Source organism: Gossypium hirsutum, chromosome D07, assembly GCF_007990345.1.
Source record: "Gossypium hirsutum isolate 1008001.06 chromosome D07, Gossypium_hirsutum_v2.1, whole genome shotgun sequence".
Classification (NCBI taxonomy): Eukaryota; Viridiplantae; Streptophyta; class Magnoliopsida; order Malvales; family Malvaceae; genus Gossypium; species Gossypium hirsutum.
In genome coordinates, this window is record NC_053443.1 from 52,995,909 (window position 1) to 53,010,373 (window position 14,465).

At 31.2% G+C, this 14,465-nt stretch overlaps 2 protein-coding genes across 2 annotated transcripts; both read right to left on the reverse strand.

The window, feature by feature from the left end:
* Positions 1-217: 217 nt before the first annotated feature.
* On the reverse strand, positions 218-9,385 carry LOC107956251 (receptor-like protein 48). The gene is made up of 5 exons (XM_016891966.1): positions 9,282-9,385; positions 1,464-2,028; positions 1,198-1,412; positions 883-1,111; positions 218-364 (listed from the first exon to the last, which is right to left on the reverse strand). The coding sequence occupies exons 1-5, from the start codon at positions 9,383-9,385 to the stop codon at positions 218-220; spliced, it is 1,260 nt and encodes a 419-aa protein (XP_016747455.1).
* Positions 9,386-10,808: 1,423 nt separating this feature from the next.
* Positions 10,809-13,965, reverse strand: LOC107954989 (receptor-like protein 7). The gene has a single exon (XM_016890685.2). It carries the CDS (start codon positions 13,943-13,945, stop codon positions 10,895-10,897), a length of 3,051 nt encoding a protein of 1,016 aa, XP_016746174.1. The 5' UTR covers positions 13,946-13,965; the 3' UTR covers positions 10,809-10,894.
* Between the last annotated feature and the right edge of the window lie 500 nt (positions 13,966-14,465).

The following is a 14,465-nucleotide window of genomic DNA, read 5'->3' on the forward strand; positions in this document are numbered from 1 at the left end:
GAAATCAACACATACCAGTACTGCGTCAAATTAAGCATTGAGTTAATTCATCCTACCCCTCCTCCGACTCTGTATCTTTCTTCCAAAATACTTGACAAACAATTTATGTTTCATCGGGTTAAAAAGGTAACCGAGAATTATTAGTCCATTCACTACCCCACTTCCATATCCCAGCATGATTGCTTTCCACCCAAATTGAAGCCATAAATCTTCACCATCATCTTTCTTTGGCAATGACGACGGCGGTGGTGATAAGCCTTCGGGATAGCATTTGTTTGACAATGGATTTCCACAAAATCCTAGGTTGCCCTCCAATGAGTTGTTTCCAAACGTACCGAACTGTTTGCCTATGTTGAACTTTGGCCTGCAATGCAACATGAAACCAGCAGCTAGCTCCCAGCAAGTTTAGCAACAGCAAAGCAACTTGAAGTGCAGCATTGGAGCTGAACCGAATGCAACAGTAGCTTTGTTCGTTTTGTTTCAATGTAATCTTGTTTAGTTGTGACTTGTGTAAGTGAGTTAGTAGGATTAGTCCTTGATTAGTGCTTGATGTAATGGCTGATATGTCAGCTCATTTTGTGTGTAATTTAAGTTATCTATTTAGTCATGTATTAGTGGGGGCAGTTAAGCCATTAGGTAACTGTTAAGTTAACATTTTGTACCTCATATATTATTTCAAATTTTGAATGAAATATACAATGTTCTTCAGTTACATTTTTGTGCTTTTGCTTCTGTCTTTCTTTCTGTTTTTGCTTCGATTTCATTGCTTCTGTTTAGTTATCTTATTTTTGTTTTAATGCCTTTGTTCCAACAGCCTAGCGGTATGAGTCCGATCAGCAGATCATGAGAAACATTGAAAAATCCAAGGAAAGTGAGTTGCACCAGCTCTTGAGGGATCTCCCCGAAGAGTTTGTTCCAAGAAAGGTCCAAAGCTTGGAGGTTTGAGAGGTTTCCCAATGATGATGGAATTGGACCTGAAAGAAAATTGTTGGAAAGGTTGAGAAATTGAAGTGCCTGTAGAATTTGAATGTCTTTTGGAATGCAACCATCAAATTTATTGCTTGACAGATCAACGGCTACCAAGAAATCTTCTCGTATTTTAATTCCACGCCTGCCTTTGTCATTGTCATTGAGTAGGAAAAGTCAATAGTCCAATATGTTTCTCTTCCTTCAAAACTAACGTCTGCCTTTAAGTACCTTAACTTGCCAACAGCAACAACTTTCATGGCCTTCCATATTTGGAAGTGACGAGATGGCAAACAACCTGTCAATTTATTGAAGGAAAGATCAAGAATTTGCAACTTTGTAAACTCATTGGATTTTGGTTCTCCAATTGCACCATGAAATCCATTATGTCGTAGGATGAGAATTTTCAACTCTTGAAGTCTTCCCAACCAAGAGGGAAACGTATCCTATATTTGATTATTTCCCAAATTAAGAAGCTCTAGCATGTTGCAGTTAACCAGTGATCTCGGAATACGTCCATTCAATTGATTTTGACTAAGATCAATCATCTTCAATGTGTTTCCTTTTTCACATGCTCGAGGAATAGGGCCACTAAAGTTATTGTTTTGGAGATTTAGTACTGAAAGTGATTCGCTTAGTTTGCCCAAACATGGTGGAAGCATGCCGCTGAAGCTGTTATTTGATAGGTCAAGTACAGTTATAGAAGTCAGGTTGCATATCCCTGATGAGATTTCTCCCTTGAGTAGGTTGTTTGAGACAAAATATTGGTAAATGGAAGCGGGTAGAAAGTTTTCACTCAAATCTAAAAGTTGAAGAGTTTGAGCAGATAAGCCCCATATCCATTTGGGGATAAACCCATGGATTTTGTTACCACCAAGATCAAGATACTCCAGTTTGTCTTGACTCGAAAGAAAATTCGGGAACTTGGATAAGTTGCAAGAAGCCAGTGTTAACAAGGTAAACTTTGGAACAGTAACATTAATAACAGTTGTACTGAGCAATGAAAACTGATTACTAGACAGTTGAAGCGCCTTCAGCTTTTTAAGATTAGAAAGGATTCCGCTGAGGTGGTTACCAAATAAATCAAGAAATTTAAGATTTTTAAGGATAAAGATTGATTTTGGTATCGAACCCCAAAATTCATTAAAACCGAGAGCCAAACTGGTCAGCCCGGTAAGATTACCAAACCAAGATGGGATTCGTTCAGAAAATTGATTCTGGGAAAGTCTCAAATATGTAAGCTTGGTAAGGTTTTCTAAATAAGCTTGGTCAAATTGAATCCTAATTTTGTGGTTCCATATGCGTATGATTTTTAGTAAGAATAAAAATTTTGAATATTCAAATCAAATCTTCATTTATATATTTAAAATAATTTTTTAAAATTTTAAGATTTTTAAAAATTAAATTTAATGATTTCAAGAATCTAATTAATTAAATATTTTATTTTTAATTATAATTAACAAAAATGAAAATCAACAAGAAAAATTCATTTATTCTCTTTCAACTATTATTATATATATTGTTTGCAATTATTAATTTTGAGTAAAATAATTTTGAGTTCGAGAGCTCAAGTTATTAACTGTCTTATTTATTACTTTTTAATATATCTACAATCATTATTTTTTTTAAAAAAAATTCTATAATTAATAATAATAGGTCTTAAATATGCGAATAATAATGATAAAATATTAGAAATATTGAAAAAATGCTCACTTAAAATACAAAATAAACTATGCACCAAAATAAAAAGAGTTAATATGTAGTTTTCTGAACTTGTCCAAAAGCATTTAGTTGGTATTTGAACTTATATTTCGTTATCTAAGTTAGTACATCTACACTAATATTGTTAGTTTATGACGTGGCATTAATAGAGAATCTATTGGTTATAAATTTATTTTTGAAAATAATTATAATAATTATTATTTGCATCTAAAAAAATTCATTTGAATAAATAAATTTTCAAAAAAGATAGGTTACTTAGAAACATTGTAATGTTATGAAAAAAGGTAAGTTGTTCCATAAGTAATGTGTTAAGTGACAGTTTGTTTAGTGAAAAACACACTCAACCTTAAGTAATACTTAATAATATCATTTTCGCTATTCTATTTTTGTTATTTTATAACTTCTTGGATCTTAGAGACAAAAGTAAAGCCTTAAGGATAAAGAATCATGCATAAATCCTTTTCTTGCACCATAATTATCTAACTCGATTTTCGAGATGTGACAACTCTACCAAAAAAATTACTTTAACATGATGGGTACGGATTAGTATTTTTTAAGGAAAAAAAAACTAACATCAACACTTCAACCGAAGTAGTTAAAGATGTTAAGTATTTTGATTAACTAATGTCATTATAATAGTATAGAGGCTAAGTTTTACCAAATAAAAGTATAGGAATTAAATCTTAAATTTAAACATAGTAAAAAGATCATAACCATAATTAAGGCTAAGCGTTGGATTGAATCGAGAAAAAACATTTCGAGTTAATCGAGTCAATGAATTTTATTTTATTTAGTTTTGACAAAGCTTACAAATAAACAAATTACATTCTATTAATTTTCAAACAATTTTTTTTTATATATTTTACAGATGCAATTATTAGATTTATTATTCCATATTTTGTGCCCAAAAAATATTCATTAACCAAATTCATTTTAATTTTATTACAAATAATTTATTACCAAAATTCAAATTACTCGTGGGAATAACGATTTTGGATATTGAAACCAAATATTTTTAAATTGTAAATTAAAAAAAATTAATATGGTATATCCAAGAATCTAAATAATGAAATATTTTATTTTTAATTGTAATTAAATTTTTTATTGAGTTGGTGTCACCTTCAACTAAGTCACCAACTCAGGGAAATTATGATAATGTTCTTCTATAATTAAAACAAGTTATATTATTTGAGCATAAATTAGTCTTTTTCATTTAAAAAAAATAAGCATATGGTGGGATTTGAACCTATACTAATTGAGTTAGTAAAACCTTTAATTTATTACTCAACTAAAACTTTATTTTAATATTTTTATACATTTCAATTTTTACTATGAACACTATATTCCCTCTATCAAGTGTGTGTGTCTACAAATATCTAGATAGATATTGATTTATTTGATTGAGTTTGAGTCACAAGTTAACTTGACACCGACTTAAGATTGATGGCAATATCGGGAAAAAATTTTAATCTAATATTTTTTTATTTTAACAGTGTACACATTTCATGTGTTATTATTAATTAGTTTCGAACCATACATTTCATTATTTATTGTATGTTATTTTTAAACATACATTTGAATCCTAATTTTGTGGTTTCCATATGCCTATGATAGGATTTTTAGTAAGAATAAAAATTTTGGATATTCAAATCAAATATTCATTTATATATTTAAAGTAATTGTTTGAATTTTAAGGTTTTAAAAAAATAAATTTAATGATTTCAAGAATCTAATTAATTAAATATTTTATTTTTAATTATAATTAACAAAAATGAAAATCAACAAGAAAAATTCATTTCTTCTCTTTCTAACTATTATTATATATATTGTTTGCAATTATTAATTTTGAATAAAATAATTTTGAGTTCGAGAGCTCAAGTTATTAACTCTCTTATTTATTACTTTTTAATATATCTATGATTATTATTTAAAAAAACAAAGCTTTCTATAATTAATAAATAATAGGTCTTAAATATGTAAATAATAATGATAAATGTATTAGAAATATTGAAAAAAATGCTCACTTAAAATACAAAATAAACTATGCACCAAAATGAAAAGAGTTAATATGTAGTTTGTCAATGAACTTGTTCCATAAGTAACGTGTTAAGTGACAGTTTGTTTAGTGAAAAACGCACTCAGCCTTAAGTAATACTTAATAATATCATTTTTGCTATTCTGTTTTTTCTTATTTTATAACTTCTTGAATCTTAGATACAAAATTAAAGCTTTAAGGATAAAGAATCATGCATAAATCTTTTTCTTGCACCATAATCTTCTAAGAACAGATGTCATCATTATTGTAATATCAATTTTAGATTTTAAATTAAGTCAATAGATGAGAAACATGATGTGCTGTGTTGACTGGTTGGGAGTAGAGGTGATCATGGGTCGGGCCGGGCCGGCTTTAGGCCGGGTCCAAACAAAAATTTAGGCTCGTTTTTTAGGCTCAGGCCCGGGCTCGGCCCGAAATATGGGCCTAAAAATTTGTCTAAGCCCGGCCCAAAAGAAAATTGCTAAGCCTGAGCCCGACCCAGCCCATATTAAATATATATATTTGATTAAAAATAAAAAATATATATTTAATATATAATTCTGGCTGGGCCAGGCCGGGCCCGGGCCAAAAAAGTTTTACCTGAGGACCGGCCCATTTAGAGTCTAAACCCATATTTCGGGCATATATTTTTATTCGAACCCTCCCATTTTTCGGGCGGGCTTTAGGCCGGGCTGGGTAGCCCAACCCATGATCACCTCTAGTTGGGAGTCACCCAAGATGGTCTAACATAAACCATTCAACTATCATAATGAAAATGTTGTTTGAATCGAACTGGATTAACTAGGGTGCCGATCCAAAGAGTGATTTTGAACCGATACAAATTGGTTAAAATTTGATTTTTAATTGAATCGATTGAACCAATTAAACTGATCAAATTAATAAACCGATGATCTGACCAGTTCCATCATTAATCTAATTTAAAATACAGTGACAAATTAATGAGAATGAAAATTTTTACGACTCCACTATTATTCACTAATTATTAAATTACATGATAATATAACATCTATTAGTTGTCATAATATTTAATATGTCATGTAGGGGTAAGCATTCGATCGAATCGAATTGAATCGAATAAAAAGTTTTCGAGTTAATCAAGTTTTCGAATCTCATTTTATCATCCTAACTTTATTTGAAGTTTTCTCGAATCGAGTCGAGTGAGATGGAATTCGAATCGAATCAAATCTAATATATTTGTTCGAGTTAAATTTTAAAAAATAATTTTGGGTCCTTGTAACCACTGTCACCCATCGTAATAAAATTTGTCCACTTTAATCAAAATTTGTATTAACTTTCATCACCTCATAATTTATTTATTACTTTTTTATATATTGATTAGCTTCTTTGCTTGCTTAATTGTTTCAATTATCTTCAGATTCTTGTCACTATGTATTTTGAAATTAAAAAATATATTAAATGTAAAAATATTATTTTTTAATAAAAGTTATTTTAAAAATAAAATGTGAAATTGATACCAATATAAAATTTTAACACGAATATTTTATGGCATAATTAATAATTCAATTTTAATATAAATATTCAATATGACTAAATAATTTAATAATATAAATAATATAAAATGTGAAATTTAATTTAATAATATAAATAGTAGATATAAATAAAATTATTACTATTTATGTTTAGTGATTTTTTATTTGAGAATAAAGGGTGAGAAGTAAAAGTTTAGGGGAAAAATAAAAAGTTTTGGAGAATAAAAGTTTGAGGGAAAGTAAATAGGGGAGTAAAATTTTGGAGGGAAAATATTAAAAAAAAATTGGAGGGGGAAGGGTTTGGGGTAGATGAGAGGTGGGATGGGAATGAAATAAAAGTTTTAGGGGAAAAGTGGAAGGAAGTAAAAATTTTGGGGGAAAATAAAATGTTTTGAGGGTTTTTGGGAGTAAAATTTTGAGAAAAAGTAAATGGGAGAGTAAAATTTTGGTGGGAAATGGATTTTGGGTAGATTGGGGGATTGGGAGGGGAGGGGAGTAAAAGTTTTGGGGGAAAGTGCGAAGGAGTAAAAGTTTTGAGGGAAAAGTAAAAATGTTTGGGAGTTTGGGGTAAAAATGTAAAATATTATAGTTTGATATTCGAATTATTCGAGTTATTCGAATTCGAAAACTCAACTCGATTCGAACTCGAAATTTGAAAAAAAAATTCGAGTTGATTCAAATAACTCGATTTGTTTAACTCAAAATTCGAAATTTTTTTATTTTTTCGAGTCAAATCGAGTTTTTCTCACCCCTAATGTCACGTAAGAATGCCCACAAGTGATTATGAATTTTAAAACTAATAACAACTTTTAAAAAAAAAATAAATTTTGTTTACTTAAATTTTTTTAAAATACTTGTTCACGTAAATTATATAAAAATTTCTATTAGTTGACTAATATTTATAAAATAATTAATATCTTATGCTCCTTGAAGTTGTAAATAGGGGTGGGTAAAACTCGATTCGACTCGAAAAAAGAAAAAAAATTCGAATTTCGAGTTAAACGAATCGAGTTATTCGAATCAACTCGAATTTTTTTTAAAATTTTGAGTTCGAATCGAGTTGAGTTTTCGAATTCGAATAACTCGAATAATTCGAATAATTCGAATATCAAACTATAATATTTTATATTTTTACTCCAAACTCCCAAACCTTTTTACTTTTCCCTCAAAACTTTTACTCGTTCTCACTTTCCCCCAAAACTTTTACTCCTCTCCCCTCCCAACTTCCCAATTTATCCAAAATCCATTTCCACCAAAATTTTACTCTCCCATTTACTTTTTCTCAAAATTTTACTCTCAAAAACTCTCAAAACCTTTTATTTTCCCTCAAAATTTTTACTCCCTCCTACTTTTCCCCTAAAACTTTTATTTTCTTCTCATGCCACCTCCCATCTACCCCAAACCCTCCCCCCTCCAATTTTTTTTAAAAATATATTTTCCCTCCAAAATTTTACTCTCCCCTATTTACTTTCCCTCAAATTTTTATTCCCCAAAATTTTTTATTTCCCCCCTAAACTTTTACTTCTCACCATTTACTCTCAAATAAAAAATCAAAATTATCCAAAAAAATCACTAAACATAAATAGTAATAATTTTATTTATATCTACTATTTATATTATTAAATAAATTTCACATTTTATATTATTTATATTATTGAATTGTTTAGTCATATTGAATATTTATATTAAAATTTAATTATTAATTATGCCATAAAATATTCGTGTTAAAATTTTATATTGGTATCAATTCCACATTTTATTTTTAAAATACCTTTTATTAAAAAATCATATTTTTTACATTTAATATATTTTTTAATTCTAAAATACATAGTGACAAGAATCTAAAGATTTAACTAAACAAGCAGAGAAACTAACCAATATATAAAAAATTAATAAATAAATTATGATGTGACGAAAGTTAATAAAAAATTTGATTAAGGTGGACAAATTTTATTACGATGGGTGACAGTGGTTATAAGGACCCAAAATTATTTTTTAAAATTTAACTTGAACAAATATATTTGATTCGAATCTCATCTCACTCGACTCGATTCGAGAAAACTTCAAATAAAGTTAGGATGATAAAATGAGATTCGAAAACTCGATTAACTCGAAAATTTTCGATTCGATTCGATCGGATACTTACCCCTAAATTCTTCAATTTCGACTTCTTTCACTTGAAACAAAGAATAATTTGTCAACATAACTTTTCATTGTAACCTGGTTGTGGATTTTATGTATTTTTTAAATTCTTTTCCATATTTTTTGAATTTTTAATGCACTTTTACACAAAATAGAATTTTTACCAAAACTTATTTTTGGATAATTTTCTATTTTAGACTTTGAGATTGTTTTGAAAAAAATTTTAAAATCAAGGTGTGTAAATGTACAGGTGAAATACATTATGTATAAATTAATAAAACGATGTGTAACATAAAAATAACTAATTGGTAGTAAAAGATTCTATAGTCAAATAATAACATAAACTTAAAATTAGGATTAAATATTTATATTACAAGTGAAATATATTATGTATAAATTAATAAAACGATGTATAACATAAAAATAAATAATTGATAGTAAAAGATAATTGTAAATTTTTTATAACTTATTAACTAAGCATATATTATAATTTAAAATTAATAAGAAATTATTACATCAAATTCATTAATAAATACTTATTTAACCAAACAACTCGTTGCATCTGATAAGGAAATAAAAAAGGTTGATAGATTGCAGTAGTTGGATCCAAGTTGAACTGGGATTATGACTCTGTTCACATCGTGAGAGGAGAGAAGGCGAGGAACCGGGAGTTATGGCACACCTCGCCTGATGCCCTTCTCTCGACCTTACAGAATAAGATTAAAGATGGGAGGAATGTTTATATAGCAACAAATGAAGCTGAAACATCCTTCTTTGAACCTTTGAAACACAAATATACCACTCGTTTTCTTAACGACTATAAGGAACTTTGGGATCAAAACAATGAGTGGTATTCAGACACAGCAAAGCTTAACAATGGAGCTCCCGTCGACTTCGACGTTTACATGAGGGCCTTTGTTGATGCAGAACCTTTCTTAAGAGGGAAGAAACAAATCGAAACATTCAACGATGGTAAAGATGGTGTAAACACCTGCAATATTGCAGCCATTTAATCCTTATAGTGATGTCTTAAACTTCATTGCAACATTTGGGTATGTTGTAATTGTAGTTGTAACTAGTTTCTTCCTTACCTTTTAATAATAAACTGCATCACTTACCTGACATTGCTTTGTCAACTGCTTTTTGATCAACCGTACTCATATTGTAATCGAGGGGTGGAATTTGCCTTCTACATTGTGATTAAAAAGAATAGATTAAATTATGAGAAAATTAAAATTTAAATACATAAATATATTATATTAAGAATACTAAATACAATAAAATTATTTATCATGTTATTATTAATTATCTTTAGTTGGTGTGAGTTAGCTTGTGATAACAACTTAATCAACAAGAGATATTATACTATTCTTACAAATAAAAAAAATCGTTTATTTTAAAGAGATATTACTTTTTACAAGAGTTATTTTTTTTCTAATTTCAAATTTAATTTTTTACTAACTATTCTTTATTTTATGTCTAATTGTTGTAGTATATACATAATAAATAAAATTTTTCCCTCATGTTATTACTATTAAAGATATCAACACCACCATAACACCATGGTCTTTTGTTGAACAAGTTTATGTCCATATTTTCTTTGTTTATTTATTAGCTATTTTTGGTTACTTAATTGTTTGGTTGTTACCAAATTTTTAGTGGATCTGTTTTGCCTATAAATAGGTCTTTGCTAAGCCTATAAATATGCAGTCATTTCATTGAATAATATTATCATCCCTTTGCAGTTTTATTCTTCCTGTGAGTTATATGTTCTTTTTATTTTTTGTCATTTGTCAGCTATTAGTTCTACAATTACACTAGTAACCAAATAACTCAGACCCCCAATAATAGAAGGTATTATCCTCGTGTCAAGTTTTGTCCCCAACCTCCATGTAGAGTAATGTATGGTTCACAGAGGAGGGCACCTTTGTTGGTGGAGATAAATACTTACAGGACTCGATAAATGTGTCAGTATCAAACGTGTGAATAATAATGGAGGTACTTAAGCGCATCATAGCTCGAACCACTAACATAAGCTTAAGACTAACTTATTTACAAATATGATACAACTTGAGCTACAAAACCTTGACGCACGAATAATAATACTTAATTCAAGTTCGAATTTAAATAATTTTACTCAAATAATTTGCAAATTGAATTTTTTAAACAAATTTACGGATTCAAATAATTAAAAAATTACAAATATGCAACCTGCTCCTATTCCTGGTTAATTCGGTTCTCTTTAGGAACAATTTCATTACAACTGTATTTCTGTTACCTAAAAAAATTGCAATCCATGAAGTTTTCCTTTTTAATATTTCAACCACATTCGTTTTACATTAATAAGAATTGTACATAATAATCATACCTTATATTCGTAATTCAACAGAAGGCCAAAAAGATAATAAATAAAAAAAAAGGAAAAAGGGAAAAAGACAAATTAACATACATAATTATATATTTAAAAAAACACATTCATATAAACACTTACTAGTACTGCGTCAAATTAAGCATTGAGTTAATTCATCCTACCCCTCCTCCGATTCTGCATCTTTCTTCCAAAATACTTGACAAACAACTTATGTTTCATCGGGTTGAAGAGGTAACCGAGAACTAGTCCATTCACTACCCCACTTCCATATCCCAACATGATTGCTTTCCACCCAAATTGAAGCCATGAATCTTCACCATCTTCTTTCTTTGACAATGACGGCGGCGGTGGTGATAAGCCTTCGGGATAGCATTTCTTTGACAATGGATTTCCACATAATCCTAGGTTGTCCTCAAATGAGTTGTTTTCGAACGTACCAAATTGTTTGCCTTGCGGTATGGGACCGGTCAGCTGATTATGAGAGACATTAAAAAATCCAAGGAAAGTGAGTTGCACCAGCTCTTGGGGGATCTCCCCGGACAGCTTGTTTCGAGAAAGGTCCAAAGCTTGGAGGTTAGAGAGATTTGCCAATGATGATGGAATTGGACCTGAAAGAAAATTGTTGGAAAGGTTGAGGAACTGAAGTGCCTTTAGCATTTGAATGTCTTCTGGAATGCAGCCATCAAATTTATTGCTTGACAGATCAATGGCTACCAAGATATCTTGAATCCTCTCGTATTTTGTTTCCACGCCTGCCTTTGTCATTGTCATTGAGTAGGAAAAGTCATGAACCCAACTTCTTTCTCCCGCTTTAAAACTAATGTCTGCCTCCAAGTACCTTAACTTGCCAATATCAACAACTTTCATGGCCTTCCATCTTTGGAAGTGACGAGATCGTAAACAACCTGTCAATTTATTGAAGGAAAGATCAAGTATTCGCAACTTTGGAAACTCATTGGATTTTGGTTCTCCAATTGCACCATGAAATCCATTGTGCCGTAGGATGAGAATTCTCAACTCTGGAAGCCTTCCCAACCAAGAGGGAGACGTATCCTCTATTTGATTATTTCCCAAATTAAGAAACCCTAGCATGTTGCAGTTAACCAGTGATCTCGGAATACGTCCATTCAATTGATTTTGACTAAGATCAATCATCCTCAATGCGCTTCCTTTTTCACATGCTCGAGGAATAGGGCCACTAAAGTTATTGTTTTGGAGATCTAGTACTGAAAGTGATTTGCTTAGGTTGCCCAAACATGGTGGAAGCATGCCACTGAAGCTGTTATTTGATAGGTCAAGTACAGCGATAGAGGTCAGATTGCAGATTATTGATGAGATTTCTCCCTTCAATAAGTTGTTTGAAATAAAGTAATTGTAAATGGAAGCGGGTGGAATTGGAAGGGATCCTTGTAGCTTGTTAGAGCCAAGGTCCAACTCTCTTAAATTGATCCATTGAGGGACAACAGTTGTTTGGTCGAAACCTGTAAGAAAGTTTTCACTTAAATCTAAAACTTGAAGAGTTTGACCAGATAAGCCCCATATCCATTTGGGGATACACCCATGGATTTTGTTACCACCAAGATCAAGAAGCTTCAGTTTGTCTTGACTCGAAAGTAAACTCGGGAACTTGGATAAGTTGCAAGAAGCCAATGTTAACAAGGTAAACTTTGGAACAGTAACATTAATAACAGTTGTACTGAGCAATGAAAACTGATTACTAGACAGTTGAAGCGTCTTCAGCTTTTTAAGATTTAGAAAGGATTCTAATTTGTAGGTGCCGCTGAGGTGGTTACCGTATAAATCAAGATCTACAAGATTTTTCAGTGTAAAGATTGATTTTGGTATCGAACCCCAAAATTCATTCGAACCGAGAGCCAAAGTGTTCAGCCCAGTAAGATTACCAAACCAAGATGGGATTCGTTCAGAAAATTGATTCCGGGTAAGTGTCAAATATGTAAGCTTGGTAAGGTTTTTTAAATAAGATAGGACTTCACCGTATGAATTTGTAGAATCTAAATTCAATGCGGTTAGTTTGGTTAGCTGAGTAAGCCAAGGCAAAGTGGCAGGGCTAAATTCATTTCCAGCTAGAGAGAGGTAAGTGAGCTGGGTAAGGTTGGCAAGGGAAGTGGGAAATGTACCATGCAATTCACAATCTTCAAGAGAGAGATATGTTAAAGCAGATAAATTTGCCAAACTCTGAGGGATTGTTGAAGATACATTTACCATGTCAAGATCAAGAATCTTGAGGTTCAATAACCTCTCGGATAAACTTTTCAAACTTGGGTTTCGGAGCTCTAATGGATTCCCAGAGAGATCAAGTCTCACCAGGTTTGAAAGCTGTAGAACTTCATATGGAATTTGACCTGTAAAGCCAGACGAGGAGAGGTCCAACCGTGATAGCCTTGTAAGGTTAGCAATTGCAGAAGGGATTTCAGAGCCGTTGAAGTCATTGTCCGAAAGGCTGAGCCTTCTAAGGTGATGGAGCTGGAAAACTTCAATAGGAAATGAACCATGCAATTCACAAGCGTCAAGAGAGAGATATGTTAAAGCAGATAAATTTGCCAAACTCTGAGGGATTGTCGACGATACATTTACCATGTCAAGATCAAGAATCTTGAGGTTCAATAACCTCTCGGATAAACTTTTCAAGCTTGGGTTTCGGAGCTCTAATCGATTCCTAGAGAGATCAAGTATCACCAGGTTTGAAAGCAATAGAACTTCATATGGAATTTGACCTGTAAAGCCAGACGAGGAGAGGTCCAACCGTGATAGCCTTGTAAGGTTACCAATTGCAGAAGGGATTTCAGAGCGATTGAAGTTATTGTCCGAAAGGTTGAGCCTTCTAAGGTGATGGAGCTGGAAAAGGCTGTTGTTGGAGTTGATAGAGCCATAAAGGAAACTACTGCTGAGATCAAGTCCAATAACGTGACCAGTGTTATCATCGCACTCAATTCCATCCCAAGAGCAGCAATCCCCACCGACCTGTCCTTCAAGTTTCCATGAACTAACTTTCGGATAAGCTAAAGTATCATAAGAAGCTGACCGATTAAGAATGAAGCCATCCTTCAACCGCAACAAAGCAGAGCGTTCAGAATCCAGACAAGATCGCAGCACAGAAGAAACACATTGAGTAAGAAAATGAGAGAGAATTAAAAAGAGTAAGCATTTTAGTAGAAAGTGTTGTAATAACTGCCCCATATTAGCTCAACAGATTTGTTGTTGTTGTTGTAAAGTGTTGCAAATAACAGCCACTTTTATAGACAAATCAAGTTGTGTATATGCGTATGTATATGCGTATGTATGCATCATTGACAATGAGAGTTCGGTTATGTGTGGAAATGTCCAACTAGCAAACTCTCATAGGCCATCGTGGTCCCATTTTCCATGGTCGTATAAGTAGAAAAAATAAGGAGCTAATAAAGGATTCGAATAAGCTATTGTCAATTGAAAATGATAATAATGACATTGAAATTAAGGTCCCATGTTGCTTTGGTTGGCCTCTCAATGGCAGGCTAGATTCTTCTTATACCCCAAGTAATTCACGCATACTAGTTTTTTATATTATATTTATATTTATTTGTTTAAAAATTATTACAAAATCTATTAAATTTAAAATATATATTATGATTCAAGAAGTTTAAATAATATAATATAAACTTTTATTGTGATCAATTTGTACTAATTTTAATTTAATTTAGAAATATTTTGTCAGAAGAAT